Here is a 17,071-nt window from a genome sequence, read left to right as displayed (position 1 = left end):
ATGACTTGAGCTGGACTTTGGCCAGGAATATGGTCGCAGCAGTCTCGGTGCGACATCTGCTGTGGTTGTGGAATTGGTCAGCTGATATGTAGTCCAAGTCTCAGCTCTGTAATCTTCTCTTTAGAGGAAGGAAAATTGTTGTTTGGGGAAGACTTGAAATAATTAGTGAAGGTTTTGAGGCAGTCTAAAGGGAATAAGCTGCTGGAGGATAAGATGACAGTCAGGAAGTCTTTTCTGCCTCGCTCTGGGTTTCGGGAGGTGTGGTGGTTTTCATGCCAATAAGAGTTCTGCATTCTCTGCGGGGCAGAACCAGAGTTCTTCTAGGCAGCAGGCCTTTCAAGGCGCCCGTAGATTTCCCTGAGAGGGCCAGCGGTCGTAAGGCTTCATGATGAAGCCAGGCTGGTCCACTCTCTCGAGATGGTGGTGGAAAGCCGTCTATTACAGTTCTATGAAGAGTGGACTAAAATTACCTCATACCAATGGATCCTAGAGGTAATAAGGGACAGCTATGCTTTAGAATTTTTTCGCCCCATCATGGAAGCCTTCGCGGTGTCTCATTGCAGTGTCCAAGGCAAGCAAGCAGTGATTCGGGACACATGTCACTTCATTTGCTGGCATGATAGTACTGGAAGCAGCCAGGGAGCATGGTCGCGGGAAGTATTCGATTTACTGTGTTGTGCCAAAAAAGGAAGGAGCCTTTTATCCCATCCTTGATCTGTAAAAGGTGAAATGTGATACTGCGAGTTCCCCGTTTTTCCGTATAGAAACATTACGGACGGTGATAGTGGCAGTTTGTCTCGTGGAGTTTTTCAGGCCTCGCTGGACTTGACGGAAACCTATGTGCACATACCCATTCAGGAAGAACATCAAAGTTTTTTTGTGTTATGGTTCTTTGGCAACTTTTCCAGTTTCGGGCCTCCCAATTCGGTTTGGCAACTGCACCTTGCATGTTCACAAAGGTGATGGTGGTGGCAGCAGCTGTCCGCAAGGAGGGGATCCTAGTTCATACTTATCCAGATGACTGGCTTATCCGAGGGAAATCGGAGGAGATATGCCAGCAGTCTGTGCGCACAGTGATGGAAATATTGTGGTCCTTGAGCTGGGTGGTGAATTTAGCAGAGTTACTTGAGCTCTACCCAGATGCTAGAATACTTGGGGGCGAGGTTTGATACTCAGCTTGGCAAAAAGTTTCTCATCTCAGAGAGGATTCAGAAGTTACAATCCCAGGTGGTGCAGATTTTGTGGATGCCAGTGCCCAGGGCTTGGGATTATCTTCAGATCCTGGCTTCAATGACATCTACATTGAATTTGGTGCCATGGGCTTTTGCCCACATGCGCCCTCTACAGGAGGCATTGCTGTTGAGCTGGAATCCGTTGTCAGAGGAGTTTCATTGGCTTCTACCGTTACAGGGTACCTCCAGGTCGAGTCTCTTGTGGTGGTTGTGTCGGTCTATTTTGGAGAAAAGGATGGACCTGAAGATTCTGGACTGGGTTATAGGGATCGCGGATGCCAACCTCAAGAGCTGGGGGGCGATCTGCCAAGAATGGATGGCACAAGGACTGTGGTCACCAGTGGAAGCATCCTGGTCTATCAATCGCTTGGAAATGAAAACAGTGTGCAGGGCATTGGGGAATTCCTTCCACAAGTCTAAGGTCAAATGGTCTAAGTGTTTTCGGACAATGCAACAATGGTGGCTTGTATCAATAGGCAAAGGGGAATGAAGAGTCGTGCAGTTGCCCAAGGTGGGCCTTATCCCATGAGATCATGCTCAGGGCCATGTACCTGACCGGAACGGAGAACGTGGTAGCGGATAGGCTGAGTCGAGCCTTCAGACCCCACGAGCAGTCCCTGGACCAGGAGGTAGCGAATCGAATATTCTACCTCTAGGGGAGTCTGGATGTTGATCTGTTGTGTACACCTGCAGTGGGAAGGTGCCTCGGTTCTGCTCCCTGTACAGGTGAGAGTGCAAATCAGCCTCAGATGCCCTTGCCTGTCATTGAGGCAAGGGTCTTCTGTACCCAAATCCTCCAAATCCCTTAGTGGCAAAGACCTTCTCGAAGCTTCGCAAGGATGGAGGGATTATGATTCTCACTAACCGAGACAGGTCTGGTTTCTACACCTGTGGGAGTTGTCCATCTGGAAACAGATCAGTCTGGGGACTTCCCCAGATCTCATCACACAAGATCAGGGCAGGCTGTGACATCCCAGCCTCCAGGTTCTGTCGCTGTCAGCCTGGATGTTGACAGGTTAATTCTGCAGCCGCTTGATCTTTCAGAAGATGTGTCTCAGGTCCTGGTGGCTTCTCGAAAGTCTTCCACTAGAAAATCCTATGGACTGAAGTGGAGGAGGTTTCTGTGTGGTGTGATCAGAAGGCCCTAGATCCATTTTCTGCCCCACACAAAAACTGCTTGATTACTTTCTACACCTATTGGAGGCTGGCTTAAAACCAACTCCATTAGTGTTCATCTTTGTGCAATTGGCACATACCACCATGGTGTAGATGGTACACCCATCTCTATATAGCCTATAGTTGTATGTTTCATGTGGGGCCTGCTTCAATTGAAACCTCCCCTAAGGGCTTACGCTGTGTCTTGGGACCTCAATATGGTGTTAGCTCAGCTGATGAAAGCTACTTTTGAACTGCTGCACACCTGTGACCTGAAGTACCTGACCTGGTAGGTCATATTTTTGGTGGTGGTCTCTTCAGCAGGCAAGATCAATGAGCTCCAGGCTTTAGTGATTTATTTACCTTATTGTAAGTTTTATCATTACAGGGTGGTCTTGCGTATGCACCCTAAGTTCCTGCCTAGATTTCCATCTTAACCAGTCAATCGTCTTGCCAATTTTTTTTTCCCAGGCCCATTTGCACCAACGCGAACAAGCACTGCCCAGTTTGGATTGCAAGCAAGCCTTAACCTTTTGTCTGGGGCAGACAGAAGCTAATAGACAGTCCACCCAACTTTTCATTTCTTTTGATAGGAATAGGTTGGTAGTTGATGTTACCAAACAGACGCTATCCAATTGTCTAGGAGATTGCATCTCCTTCTGTTATGCCCAGGTGGGACTGCATCTTGGGAGTCATGTCAAGGCTCATTCTGTCAGAGCCATGGCAGCATTGGTGGGCCACTTGCAAGTGGTTCCTGTGGAGGAGATCTGTAAAGGTTGCGACGTGGAGTTCTCTCCACACCTTTACATCCAATTACTATCTGGATAAGGATGGTCAACATGATAGTAAGTTTGGCCAGTCTGCCCTCCGGAACATGTTTGAGGTGTAGAACCCAACTCTCCCAACCTAGAGCCCATTTGGGTTCAGGCTGTCTCCCCCTCTGATACCAACAGGACCAATTTTGTTCTGCCCATTGGCACCTGGTTAGGTGTCTGTTGGTCCCTTTTTTGTGTTGGGGATCAGCTTGTAGCTAGGGATTCACTCATGTGTGAGGACTACGATCCTGCTTGTCCTAGGAGAAAGCATAGTTGCTTACCTGTAAAAGATGTTCTTCAAAGACAGCAGAATATTAGTCCTCACGAAATCTGCCTGCCACCCTGTGGAGTTGGGATTCTCTTATATTTTAGGGAGGGACCCCGTGTGGATGCATGATGTAGGGCATGCTGGACATGCTCAGTGTGCCTACTCAAAGTTCTAGAAACTTTAGCATATGTTTTCCGCATTGGGGCTCCATCTGATGATGTCATCCACGTGTGAGGACTAACATCCTGCTGACCTTGAAGAACACAGGTAAGCAACTCTGCTATGTGGGGCTTCCTGTTACAACAATAACTCATGCCAGGGTGGTATCACTGCAGGGCCTGTGAGTGCATGCTGTTTCACAGGCCTCACAATGATTTCCCCTACTAATGCTGCTGCTGGCACCTGAAGTGTGCTGCCATTTGAGGCACTTGTGACTCATATGGGGTCCCAACCCAGTTTGGGAAACCTTGATATAATGTTGTCTATTTGGGAATCATGATGGCCTGTCCCTCATTCTTAGCACACCTTCCACAATTCAAATTATCCTATATCAGTGGCTTAGAAGAAATTAAGAGTATGACTATTGCTATTCATTTACACTACTTTGAGCTAAAACAAGATTTCCTTAGGCAGCAGAATTTCCAATAAAGTTTCCTCATTTTAGAGCTCATTGTTATAGATTTCTTCAAAGATTCATAGTAAATACTGCTACTATTATCACTATTACTATTTATCATTTCTAAAGTGCTACTAGACACACACAGCACTGTACAAATACAAATAATAAAGAGTCCCTGCTCAATAGAGCTTACAGTCTGGTCATGGCAAACATTCATGACAAACGAGTCTGTAGGAAATATATTTTGTTAAAGAAGTAGTTAGGATTTGAAAGTAGCCTCAGAAAGGTATTTCCCCCTCCCTCCCGATCCCCCCCCCCCAAGTCTCCCCTCTAATCCCACCCCATCCAAGGGTCCATATACAGCTGCCACTACCCTGCCGGAGCTGGACTCCAACATAGTACCAGTCGTTGGCGCTGTCCTGAAGCACAGCCCCAGCAGATACGAACCATTTAGTCCTCCTAGACTGCCCAGTTGCCTCTGCTTACACTGCTCCAGTTGAGGGTACATCCCATCTATTAGCCATAGACGCTCAATGCCTACATCAGGCATAACTGGGCAGGCTGGATGGGTCATTGCTTCTTTTCGGTCATCATCTATAATGTTATTATATTACCAGGGATCTCCAAATTTTTCACAAGAAAGGCTGCATAAAATATTTCAAAACACTGAGAGGAAAGTAGAAGGTCAACTCTCTTCTCCCTGAACTGGACCATTGCAAGCAGGAATCCCTGGCCCTCGCCCTTTTATAGAAATGTATACTTGTTTAATTTAATCAAACTTGTGCATATGCTTCAGCCCTGTCTGTAATTTTTTTAGGTTTTCCCTGGTGTGAAGGGAGGGAAATCCCATCCACTAATACCTTCTTCCCCAGGTGGAGGCAGCAAGTGCCAAGTACCTAAGGATCGACAGAACCTGCCCGAGGGGAAACTCCTGCCAGGCCAGTCCCAGGAATGCCCTGAAAGGTATCTGGGTATGGGGGCATTACATAAAAGAAAGTTAATAAATATGTAAAAGAAAAATCCCAAGTTCCATTTTGAGGATGCTTACGAAGAAATATCTATTCCAAAGAAAGAATGGGAGTACATTTTGAAAAATGCAGGTAAAAATCAATAAAAAAAAAATACAATTGAAGCAGGAGTCCTGGTTATAGTGTGCAAAACTGTTGCAGCCACTGGATGCTGGAGATTGCTCGATGTTTCATCTAGGATTGCTAACTCAGGCCACAAGAAAAACAGCCAACCACTGGATCTTGGCTCTTTCCCCACTCTGCCACCATCAGCCGTTCAGATGTGAGTCCCTTCTCTCCCACCAGTCCCAGATGAACTTAGACTCCTCCTCCTCCTCCTCCTCCCGTGGCCCAACCTTTGCTTCCGCTTGCCTCAGCTTTCTGTGCTCGCAGCACCCACAGTGATTCTGCCTCCCATTCTTGCACGGGGAAGCTCACGCAGAAGGAGGAGAGAGAGAGAGATACTGGGGGGCCTATGAGCATGTCCACATGCTTTCTCGTGTGCTGATGCTGTTCAGTCCAGATTGCTAGAGCAGTGCCCAAGATCCAGCTGTGGGGGCAGAAGGGAGCTGACTGGAGGGTGGGAGAGGAGAGCAGGAGGGACTGGAGTCAGGAAGGGAGGGCATTGATGGAACAACTTATTACATTTTTGTTCACCACCTGGCTAAGGTAAATTAAGTAACAAAGGAGATATGGCCCCTGACCACTTTTTTATTTTTTAAACTCAGAACTCATGTCAGATAGGAGAAGAGAAAATGTTCCTTTTGAAGGCCAACAAAAGAGCCATTAATACTTCCTTATGATGGTTATTACTTTGTTTTGATGTCTCTGGGGAAGCCCTTCAGGAGGTTTGCTGAAACTGCTTTAGAGGTCCTGCCAGCTGCTGAAAATGGACAAGCCAGCCACATACTGGCCAGTTGGCAAGCCTAGAACACCATATAGAAATAGAGAATTGCCCTGGTTTTAACTTTTCATCCACTTGTGTTTAATCAGATCCTTCTTAATCTGAACTATAAAAAAGTTTTGGTTTACTAGTAATTTGGAAAATCAAAATTACCATTCTGTTCAACGTTAAGCAAAAAAAGTGGATGGTGGCTCCTCCTATTATTATAATGATTAACATTACATTTGCGGCATCACTTTCAATAATGTTTATTTGGTTATTATGCTTAAAAACAAATTGTGAAGAATTTTGACAGTGTTTTTGTTTGCCCTATTTCAAAGCATGGTTTGTGCATTCTCTGGTGCAGAGTTTATGGTGGCATCACTTGCACCATGTGACACTCACTCTGTGTTTTATGTATTATATACCATTTTCAAAATGTTGCGCAATACTTGAGATGGCACTGGTATGGGTGCAAAGTCATCATGGGTACTGATAATAATGACAGGTTCAGGGACAAAGTGGCATTTGACTAGAAAGTGTTGAGAAAATTGTGAGTTCAATAAAAATGAACCTAGAATATTTCTTTTCATAAGGAAACAGTAATGGGATAAAAACAGACTGGGATTAGATCAGATTCAGAAAAACTTTATTGGCATGACAATTTCTGCATGTTGGCAAAGTAAAACATAAGGTGGTGAAAAAAGGAAAACAAACATAGTACAAAAGTGAGATCAATAAAGACAGAGAGTTCTGGCGTTGTTCAGAGTTGTTTCTGGTCAATCGTATCACATTTCTGGTCTTGTCACAGGGTAAAATAGGCCCAGTTTTCACGGGTTTACGCTCTCAATCTTTGGAGTTAGGTTACTAAATTGGCCTTTTTGAAAATGTACTAAGTTTGAGTGCCTAAATTTAGGATTCTAGATTCATTAGGATCCTAAATTTACGATCCTAAAAAGTGGGTGGCTACAGGGGCAGAGTTTGGGAGGAGAAACAAAGTTAGGTGCTTTGTACTAATTTTCATCACTAGGCACCTAATTTAGGAGCCTAAGTCTAGGCAAATGAATAGCAGGGCCAAATTTAGGAAGAAATTATAAATTTGCATGAATTTTCAGCTGATAACTTAGGTTACTAAATTGGCTGAAAATATGCCCCTATGATAGACCCCTAACTTAGACCTAGATTAATCAAAAAGCAATAAATATAGTGAAAATAGCCTCTGTGATAAAAAAATAAAAAAAGAAAGTATTAGGCTAATTTCCCTGCTCCCACATCGCACAGGTAATTTCCGCAAGCTGTGATAAATTTATCGCACCAGCGCTAATTTTCACATCGTACGCTGTATAATCCTATTCAGGGGAGGGGAGAAAGAGAGAGAGACACTGTAGAGACCAATATATAACTTTACTATTTATACCACTGTAAGAGCAGGCATGTTTAACTCTGGGTGGGGTTTGGGGGGGGGGGGGGCGGGGCAGTTTTAAATACACAGAGGTACGAATAGCAAAGTTGACATCACTGAAAATTTTCTGTGATTTGGAGCGATGAAAGGTAAAAGAGAAGTTGATTTGTACAATGTACTCTCTAACGCAAAATGATAAATCACCGTCATGTGGCTAAATTTAGGAGCTCAGCATTTTTTTGGAATCTCGGTCTCAATGTATTTTGCTGCTATAGTTGCTGTTTATCATTTGAGAACTAGAGTTTTTCCTACCCATTCTTTTGTGGAAAGTCTGATTTTCTTTTTCAGCGTTGGGAACTATGCATCTCTCATATCTTTGTATTTTGTACAGTACAGGAAGAAATTTATTTTTGTTTCTGTTCTTTTAATGTTGCACAACATGCAGAGTCTGCCCTGGGGATTTTGTCCGTACATTTCTAACTTGTGATCACTTATTCTGTATTTGTGAGGGTGTGGCTGTCTTTTTGCATGGGTGACTGTGGTTTATCCTGTCCTCAATGACTGGGAACATCTAATGAATGTTCCTTGAGTGCGTCATAAGCATTTCGTTTGTTTTTAGCCTCAGTTCGATTCAAAGAGAGGCTTTTCAGATCGTATTGATGTTTGTGGGTGATGTGGTCTCTGTCTTTGTGTGTGTGTCTCCCTTTATAACTTTTGAAAGGCTGAAGATATCTCAGCCAAACTTGCTTTGAAGCTAAGTTGTTGAGGAGACAGACTGTTTTAGTTTTCAAACTTGAGCAGTGCTTTCAGGGGGGTGCGGGTGACAAAGTTGGGAATAGTGCCATAAATGCATTTGGACTAGAACTGCGGCTAGATTGAATGGTGCTCCTTCTACTTGTTTGGGAGAAAGAGGTAACTACAGAGCGGGTGAAAAAATTAAATGTAAGCTAGTGGCTTATTACATTTTCGTTTCCTGCCTGGCTAAGGTAAATTAAGTAAGAAAGGAGATGGCCCCTGACCACTTTTTTTTAAACTCATGTCAAATAGGAGAAAAGAAAATGCTGCTTTTGAAAGCCACAAAAGGGCCATTAATACTTCCTTATGATGATTATTACTTTGTTTCGATGTCTCTGGGAAATCCTTTGTGTCACAGCAGGGGCTCATGTTGGCTGGAAGCCCATGCTATAGTATTTGAGACTACACGGATACTAGGTGGACATTATGGAAAAGGGGGGGATACTAGAATTTATTATAATTAACTTTTCTTGATCAGTCTACGAAATACTAATTACATTTGAACTAACGAATGATGTATTTTTGCATTAGCACTTAGTTAAAAGACACTTTACTTATATGCATTCTTAGTAGCCAATAAAAAGCAAGGGATTGAATACTAATGAGTTGATCTTTTAGATATGGCTTGGTTTGTTTATTTTCAAATTAACTGAACAGTATTAGCATAGTCCTTGCATTTATTTATTTATTTGAGTGTTTTTATATACCGTAATTCCTTGTGAGAATCACTAGATCATAATGATGTACAGGTTTAACACTCATAGACAAAGGATGAGTTACAAAGGCAGGTATACATACAGGTAAACATTCAAGGTAAATATTCCAAATCTAAGGGTGTACTTCAAGGACAGACATATAAGATGCATTTGTAATTGTTATGGGGGGGCTAAGAGTATGAGGTAATGTGCAGGACATAGATGATTATCAGAGTGAGGGGAAATTGGTTATACCAGTCAGAGAGTAGGCGTTATTGAATAGCCATGTTTTCAGTTCTTTCTTAAATTTCTTAATGTTGGTTATTATTTGAAGATTCTCTGGCATTGGGTTTCATAGCATTGGGCCTGCAATTGATATCGCTCTGTCTCTCGTTTACGTTAGATGAGAATTTTTTGTGGTTGGGATTTCTAGCAGGCCTTTGCTCTGAGATCTAAGCGCTCATGTGGGAATATGTGGTTTAAATGTTATTCTCATCAAATCATTGTTTGGATTCATGTTGTATATTATTGTTAGAACTTTGTATATTATTCTCGTCTGTACAGGGAGCCAATGCAGTGCTATCAGGGGTGGTGTGATGTGGTCAAATTTTCTTTTTCTGGTCAGTAGTCTAGCTGCAGCATTTTGCAATAGTTGGAGTGGTTTAAGGTGACTAGCTGGAAGCCTTGACATAGGGAATTTCAGTAGTCTAAGTTTGAGAATATTAGAGATTTTAAAATGGTGCTGAAGTGTGCTTAGTAGAGGTTTCAGTCGGCTCAGGATTCATAGTTTGTAGAAACCAGATTTAATCAGTTTGCTAATGTGGGTCTTCATAGTTCAGTTTTTGTCGATTTGGACACCAAGATCCCTTTCCTGAGCTGCTGGAATTAGTTGGCAATTTCTAAGATCAATACCAGGTGGAATAGATTTTGGTGGGTTTTGGCTCAACCAAATTAGTTCGGTTTTTTTCGGGTTCATTGATAGTGTCAGTTGTGCACGTTTTTCTTTTATGGTGATCATATATTCATAAATAAGTGATGCTGTTTTTGGAAAGATCTGTCAGTGAGGGAAGAGGCAAACCATTTTAGTATATTTCCATCAATCGCTATGTTTCTCAGCTGGTGGCATAGAAGATTATCCTCAACAATGTCGAAGGCAGCTGTTAAGTCGATCAGTACTAGGCAATATGATTTATTGGAGTCGAAGCCCCACAGTATAGGGTCTATTATGGATTGCAAAAGAGTTTCTGTTGAGCAATTCTCCCTGAAGATAAACTGTTTAGGGTATGGGGTTTTTTTGTCTTCTAGATGAGACTCTAATTGGGAAAGAAATGTCTTTTCAAGAATTTTCGCAAGGAAGGTTAAGTTAGAGATTGGTTGGTAGTTATCCCAATCGTCAGATCTTCCTGATTTATTTTTCAGAATTGGTTTTATAACTGCCTGTTTTAAATTTTGGGGCATATATCCTTCTGTGAGGGTAGGGTTGATAAGCATTGTGATTGTGGGGTTATGGTTTGGTTTACTTGCTTCAGCAAAGAGGCTGGAATCAGGTCACGAGGGTGAGTAGCTGGTTTTTGTTTTGTTATGATTTTGCTTATTTCTAGTTTTAGACTGGGTCAAAGGATGACCATTTATCATTTGTATCCATAACTTCTGAATTGTAAGGAGAGATGGTGTTGGTGATTTGTTGTTTCAGCCTCTGAATTTTTTCGGTTAAAGCTGCTGCGAGGTCATTACATGATATTTTAGTGAATGAATTGTTTATTGTTTGGAGTGATAAAGGGTCTTTAATCAGACTCTTAACTGTCTCGAATAGACGTTTTGAGCTGAAAATTACTCCATGTGTCTGTTTGCATAGTAGTCTCTTTTTGATTTATTTGTTAGGGTTCCCTATTGAGATAGGTAAGATTTGTGTCTTTTTAGTGATTTTTCTGAAGGATTTTTTTGCCAATGTTTTTCAAGTTTTACATCCATTTAGTGTTAGGAAAATTTAGTTTCAGAAGAATAGAGAGGGAATGTTATTTCTTTTGTGAGGATTTGGACATCATCTCTGTGAGGCAAGCTGATCCTGAATCCACAAGGAGCACTAGAAACAATCGTGGATTTACTCGAGCATCAGCAATTGCTTAATCAACTATCTGGATTGCAGAGAAGGTCATCTAAAGTATTCAATAACAATCATGTGAGATTAAACTGAGAATTTTTGCTGATAGACTGGTCAGAATTTAGATGGGAACTTTGAAATCCTATTTTTTAAATTTGCTTGAGCTGAACTGAGAAAAAGGCCAGAGTTAGTGGATTTCTGTAATAAGTCACAACAATCTAATTTTCTTAATTTTCCAATGCTAATAAATTCTTCTTTTACTATAATGCCATGTGCTTCTGTTTCCTATAGAGTATACAAATATAAATATGTTTTGTGAATGTGCTTACACTGATATTAGTTGCAATGGTAATATGTGTTGTTTTATTTCATGTTATTTTATTTTCTGCTCCAGCCTCTCCTCCCCAGCCCTGGGAGAACCTTTAGTGCTACCCATGCCCATTCTAGATCACGCAGCTGAGAGGTGGAGTCATTTATGTGGCCCTTCCCATAGCTCTGGGTTTACACTAAGTCATGTGTAACCAAGCTGAAAGAGTTGGAACATATGATGGTTTCCCAACTTTAAGTGCCTCGACTTCAGTGAACAGAAGAGAAAAAAAAAACACAACTTGTGAAATAGGATTTTTCATATTCATTCACGTGGAGTCCTAGCTCATGTACACAGATACAACATGATATTCCTTGCCACTTAAACCGTCTCAGAATATCGTCATTGGTTGCACTTCATTCTTCTCTTTCTTTTTTTGTTTTGACCTGTGAAAAGATGTGATATGGACTTATTAATCACACTGATAGATTTCATGGAGTATTGATGCATCTAGGTTAAAAAAAAAAAAAAGTTTGCTTCTTTCCTGACGCCTCACCCAGTCCCTCACCAGAGAACTAGAACAGTCATTCTCCATTATTGTGAAGGAAAAGAAGAGACCTTAAGCCTCAACCTGAGGTGCCGATGCAGATAGACTACACAAAAAAATGAGGGCAAGTGAGATTCTCTGGGGGGTATCACAAGTTGTTTTGATCATTGAAAAGTGCAACACATTGCATAGAACATCTTGCAGTACTGCTTTTTTCTTTTTTTTATATCAGATAAAGATATGCAGGGAAAAACAATTTCATTTCGGGCTTTTTTTTCATTTTTGGAGTTTTTTCTTTTTTGCTTTTGTAGTTTTCAGAAATGAAATAAACCTAATTCCCCCCAAAAGAAAACAAAAAAAAAACAAACAACAAACACAATGGGGCCTCCCCAGGCCCCTCTGCGCCACATCTCTTCCACCCTCCCAAAAATTGTTGGAGCCAAGAAAACACTTCGGCCCCCCCACTTACTCCATCCGTGGGGGGTCCCAAAGATGCGGCCAGCCCAAATCCTGGGCCTAGACCCAGGCCTGGTGCTGGGGCCTGGCTCGGAGGTCACGTCCCATCACTGGAGCCTTGGGCCAATGCCAGATCCTGACGCCTCAGCCTCTGCCCAAGTCCAATATCTGGTGCCGTTGCCTCGACCCAAGCCCAATGTCAGGGCTCAACCTGGAGGCCAAATTCTGTCATCTGGGACTCAGCCTAGGCCCAGGCCCAGGTCTGGAGAAAGGAACCAGAGAGACGTCACTCCAGCGCATCCTCTAAACGGAGGGCACCATTTTAAAGAGGACCATCGACAGACGAAAATGTCTGGAGGCCTGGTCCCTGCATGCCAGGCCGAAGTCCCAACAAAGAGAGCTGGTAACTGGCCTTGGGCCTAGGCTGAGGTTTCAGCATCAGGACTCAGGCTTCAGGTTCCAGCACTATCAGCACTGCAACCAAAGTAATACTCTGACCGTAATGCTGGTGACCTATGTGAGTAGTGTTACTGTCAGAGCAAGGCAGGATGTATTGGGAGCCAGATGCAAGATCCAAGCTCCTGGCTGGAATTAAAGGTGTGGGGAGGGTAAGACTGTATTTGGAAGGAGGGAAGGGAGAGGGAACTAATTGCTGCAACCATTACAATATTTATTTATTTTAAGTTGGGGGAGAGGGGTGGAAGGCTTAGGCCTGCATCTTTAATTATCTTTTTTAGGGGGTTTGGGGATCTTTGGGGTGGGAGGACACAGGATTGGTCCTCGAGGCCCTCACAGGAGCTTTTTTTTGTTTTGAGGTAACCAGTGATATTCTTTGAATATGGACTATTAAGTTATCTGAGTAAACCTACCCAGATAACTTTGCAACCTAACCAGAGATATTCATATTCAGCTGGTTAGGTTGCAAAGTTATCCTGGTAGGTTTATCTGGATAGCTTTATTTGGAAATATTCATTACAATATTTATTGTGCAGAATATCTTGCTTAAGTTCTCCGGCTAACTTTAGCTCAATAAGTTAGATGTTGGAGGCTTCTTTGAATATTGCCTCAAGTTTTTTTTTTATTTTCCTTCCTTTGCTAAATATTTTTTTTGCTGTCTCTGTGTGTCACCCTCTGTACCCAATCACTGCAATTGCAAGCGAACCACAGGAGCAAATTATATGTGTGTTTATGACAAAATATCTGATCTGCAACCTTTGAACATGGAGGAAGAGGAGCTGAAGGGAAATTGCCTTGGTAGACTGTGTTTGCAAATTTGAAACAGAATTACTTACCCCTTCTTTCGTTTAATAGCGGTGTAGGGTACATAGACAATGAATATTAATACAAGAATGGCTACCACCACACTTAAGGCTATGACAGTCACAAATATGCTTTCTTCTTTGTGACCTGGAAAACACGTTATGAAAATACAGTGTAAGTGTTATATATTGACTGGCCTTTGAGACTGGTAGTCAATACCAATAGGAAACAGTTGGTCTGACTACGTTTTCTCACATTTTGCACTAGTGGGAAAATTCCTTTTATATACTGGGCTCTTAATGACTCTTGGTACCAAGGAGTTCACTTGAACTACAAAGGGTTAATGATTGTTCAGATAAAAAATATGATTTAGAGCCTGATCTTACTAAGGCTTGCCCCACCATCCAGTCCTGTCAGGTAGCCACATCATATCCTGGCAATTCCAAGCCCTTGCTGTAGCCAGGAATGGTGATTTTTGACACTGTATCAGACAAGCATATAAGGCCAGATCCTGAGTCAGACCAGAAGTGTAGACAGCTGAGAGCTCCAGAGAAAGGTAAAGAAGAAAGATCTGTTTTAGGTTTCACATACAACTGCCATTTTAGTGTCCTTCAGTTAAAATGTTAAATAGGTGCACCTCAATTGCCATACAAAGCTGGTGCTGCTGTAAGGGGTAAGCAAGCAGTGCAACCAACCTGAGCACCAGGCCAAAGTAGGCAACACGCTGCATTTTTATCTGTGAATCCGCAAGCCCAAAAGGGAATATAAGTGCCATGTTGAGTCAGACCAAGGTTCATCGAGCCCAGCATCCTGTCTCTGACATTGGCCAGTCCAGGTCACAAATATCTGACATATCCCCAACAGTTGATCTGTTTCTTGTATCTCACTCCTAGCGATAAGCGCCGGCTTTCCCATGTCTTCCTGGCTAGTAACTGTTTATGGACTTTTCCTTCAGGAACTTGTCCAATCCTCTTTTGAACCCCGCTATGTTAGTCACCTTAATCACATCCTCTGGCAACATAGCTTGATTGTGTGTGAATTTCATGAAGTGTCCCCTAGTTCTAGTGTTATTTGAAAGAGTAAATAACCATTCTTTAGTTTTATCCGGTCCATCCCACGCATGAATTTATAAATCTCAGTCATATCCCCTCTCAGTTTTCTCTTCTCTGTTTAACCTTACTTCATAAGGCACCTTTTCCTTCCCCTTTTTCATTTTTAATGCCCTTCTCAGTACCTTTTCTAGTTCTGCTATGGCTTTTTCGAGGTGGAGTGACCAGAACTGCAAACGGTATTCACACCATGGAACTATACCAGGGCATTATGATATTCTCAGTTTTGTTCTCAGTTCCTTTCCAAATAATTCCTAACATTCTATTTGCCTTTTTGACCGCTGCCACACACTGAACCGAAGGTTTCAAGGTACTATCCACAAGCACGCTGAGGTCCTATGCATGAGTGGTAGAAGGGGGACACCGGAAGCAACTCTTGCCCTAGGCACCATTTTGTCCAGTGACTGCTCCTTACAAGGCGTATTACTTTGCTACTGTAAGCTTTGTGAACTTCATTATACATAACACAAAAAATGCATAATATAACCTGATAAAAATCCAGAAGACACTGAATTTAGTGAAACTTCTTGTTGCTATGGAAACAAATACAGACTTTAAAACTCATTTGTTTCAGATCTAAAAAATGACTGCAATGTGCTAATCAAATGTTACCATCTGTCACTATTTATAGGCGGGCACTGTGCCACACTTACTTGGCTGATCTGGAGATTCGTCTAGGAGCATTTCTTGGGTAAACACCAAGGAGCCATTGTTGGGCTCAGGATTGACCCCAAGGAGTTTGCACATGAGTGGATAGATATGGATGCTATCAAAGGGTTCAGCCAAATAATTCTTCTTAAAATCTGGGCCAAATGCTCGGAATATCATCTTCATGTCCATATGCTTATTATCAAATCCATGATCTCCTTTGTTAACATAAATAATAAACCTCTGAAAGGCAACAGAGAAGCAAAAAAAATATATTCCAGGGAGGAAATAACAGAAGCAACTTCCAGTATTCATTTTATAATACTCATGGTAGTTTCCCGTTTATCAAGGGTAGTCATTCTGGTATGACATGGAAGAACCCTTTGATTAGGTGGTCTTTTAATGTACTATTAGTTCTGTAAATGGGCTAGGCCAAGGCCTAGAACATCAGCAAGAGAAATGCTCTAGGCAATTGCCCATTGACTCCATGAAACCTTCTGACCCATTTTCCTCTCTTTATGATTTTTAACAGCAGGCCAAAGTCAAAACTCTGCCTGCTAGGTTATGTATTTGAGTAGTGTATGAAAGCATGCAATCATTCATTCAGCCAGCTTCAGTAGTCTGTGATAGAACAGATCACTCCAACGAAGAGAGGGGGTGATATGCAGATCTTGCTTAATTGAAGAGAACATCTTACAACACTATCACCTTCAGAACTGAATGAAAATATACAGTGCTCACCTTATGAATTCCTATCTGGATATCTCCTATTCATGATGTTTAATTAAACTGTGTGGATGAATATACCTGTTGACTTCATGAATCTGATTGCTTCCTTTTCATATCTGGTTCCTTTAAAAATGGTATTTTGGTTTCTTTGTAGTTTGCCAGCATGAGCAGAGCAACTTGGAACCCCTGAAGCAGAGATTTTTTATCTTGAAACCCTGTTTATTTATTTATTTATTTATTTATTTCTTTTGTATACCGACATTCGATCGAGATATCACATCGGTTTCCAGATAACACTGTTCCAGTGTTCGGTGGACTTTCTTGAGAATCATCATATTTTAAGAAAGAAAAGCGTTTTGGGGACTAATTGTATGCAGTTCACAAAATGCAAGAAATATGTTGAGGGTTCTGACTAATGATTATAACTAAATACATGAGCATCAGTACCAAGTACTTAGTGTGCAGTGACTTATGAGAGCATTTATGATGGTCATATAAATCCATATTTATATGTAATGGTCTGATTTTTTAGGAGAATTATTAATGGCACTGGCTTTATAAAAAAGCAGGAATATGATTTTGTGGTATGGAATTTTAGTTGACCGTTGAGTAGGCAGGATGGAAGTTTTCCGACTCCTAGTTTTGCTTGTAGGGGAGCAACTCTGGGCCTTAAGGAGCAAAGTCTGGAAGAAAGGGTAACACATCCTCTCTTCTTGGACAACCTAGTTTACTTCTTTTGGATTTTATGTTGGAGGAAGTTTATCCATCCCTCTGTCACCTTTTGTTGCTTATTGAAGCCTGGATTTTATTTTTGGTCCATCAGCTAAATTCCCCAGGGCCAAGGGAATTCAGGCACCATCACTTGGTAAGGAGTTTTCAGGAGTCTCTCACTCAGGGAGATCCAAGGACCCTTCAAAGGTCGACAGAACAAATGGACTCACATTCATTCCTGATAGGAGGAGAGCCATGCAAGTAAAGGAGAACAGTGGCACATATCCGATGTAAAACACTGAAATATCATCAGGATATGTTGGAGGAGGGTG

The 17,071-nt window shown here is 42.0% G+C and overlaps 1 protein-coding gene across 1 annotated transcript in view; it reads right to left on the bottom strand.

Annotated features, from left to right (window-relative positions):
• Window positions 1-220: 220 nt before the first annotated feature.
• Window positions 221-17,071, bottom strand: part of LOC115076121 (ectonucleotide pyrophosphatase/phosphodiesterase family member 7-like) — an 82,632-nt gene continuing 65,781 nt past the window's right edge. Inside the window, exons 7-9 of the mRNA XM_029577244.1 lie at window positions 15,305-15,542; window positions 13,575-13,689; window positions 221-446 (exon numbers count right to left, since the gene is read on the bottom strand). Coding sequence (XP_029433104.1) covers window positions 221-446; window positions 13,575-13,689; window positions 15,305-15,542 — 579 coding nt within the window. The remainder of the gene's footprint in view (window positions 447-13,574; window positions 13,690-15,304; window positions 15,543-17,071) is intronic.

Source organism: Rhinatrema bivittatum, chromosome 14, assembly GCF_901001135.1.
Source record: "Rhinatrema bivittatum chromosome 14, aRhiBiv1.1, whole genome shotgun sequence".
Lineage (NCBI taxonomy): Eukaryota > Metazoa > Chordata > Amphibia > Gymnophiona > Rhinatrematidae > Rhinatrema > Rhinatrema bivittatum.
Note: the sequence above shows the minus strand (reverse complement) of the source record. Positions and strands in the feature narration are given on the sequence as shown.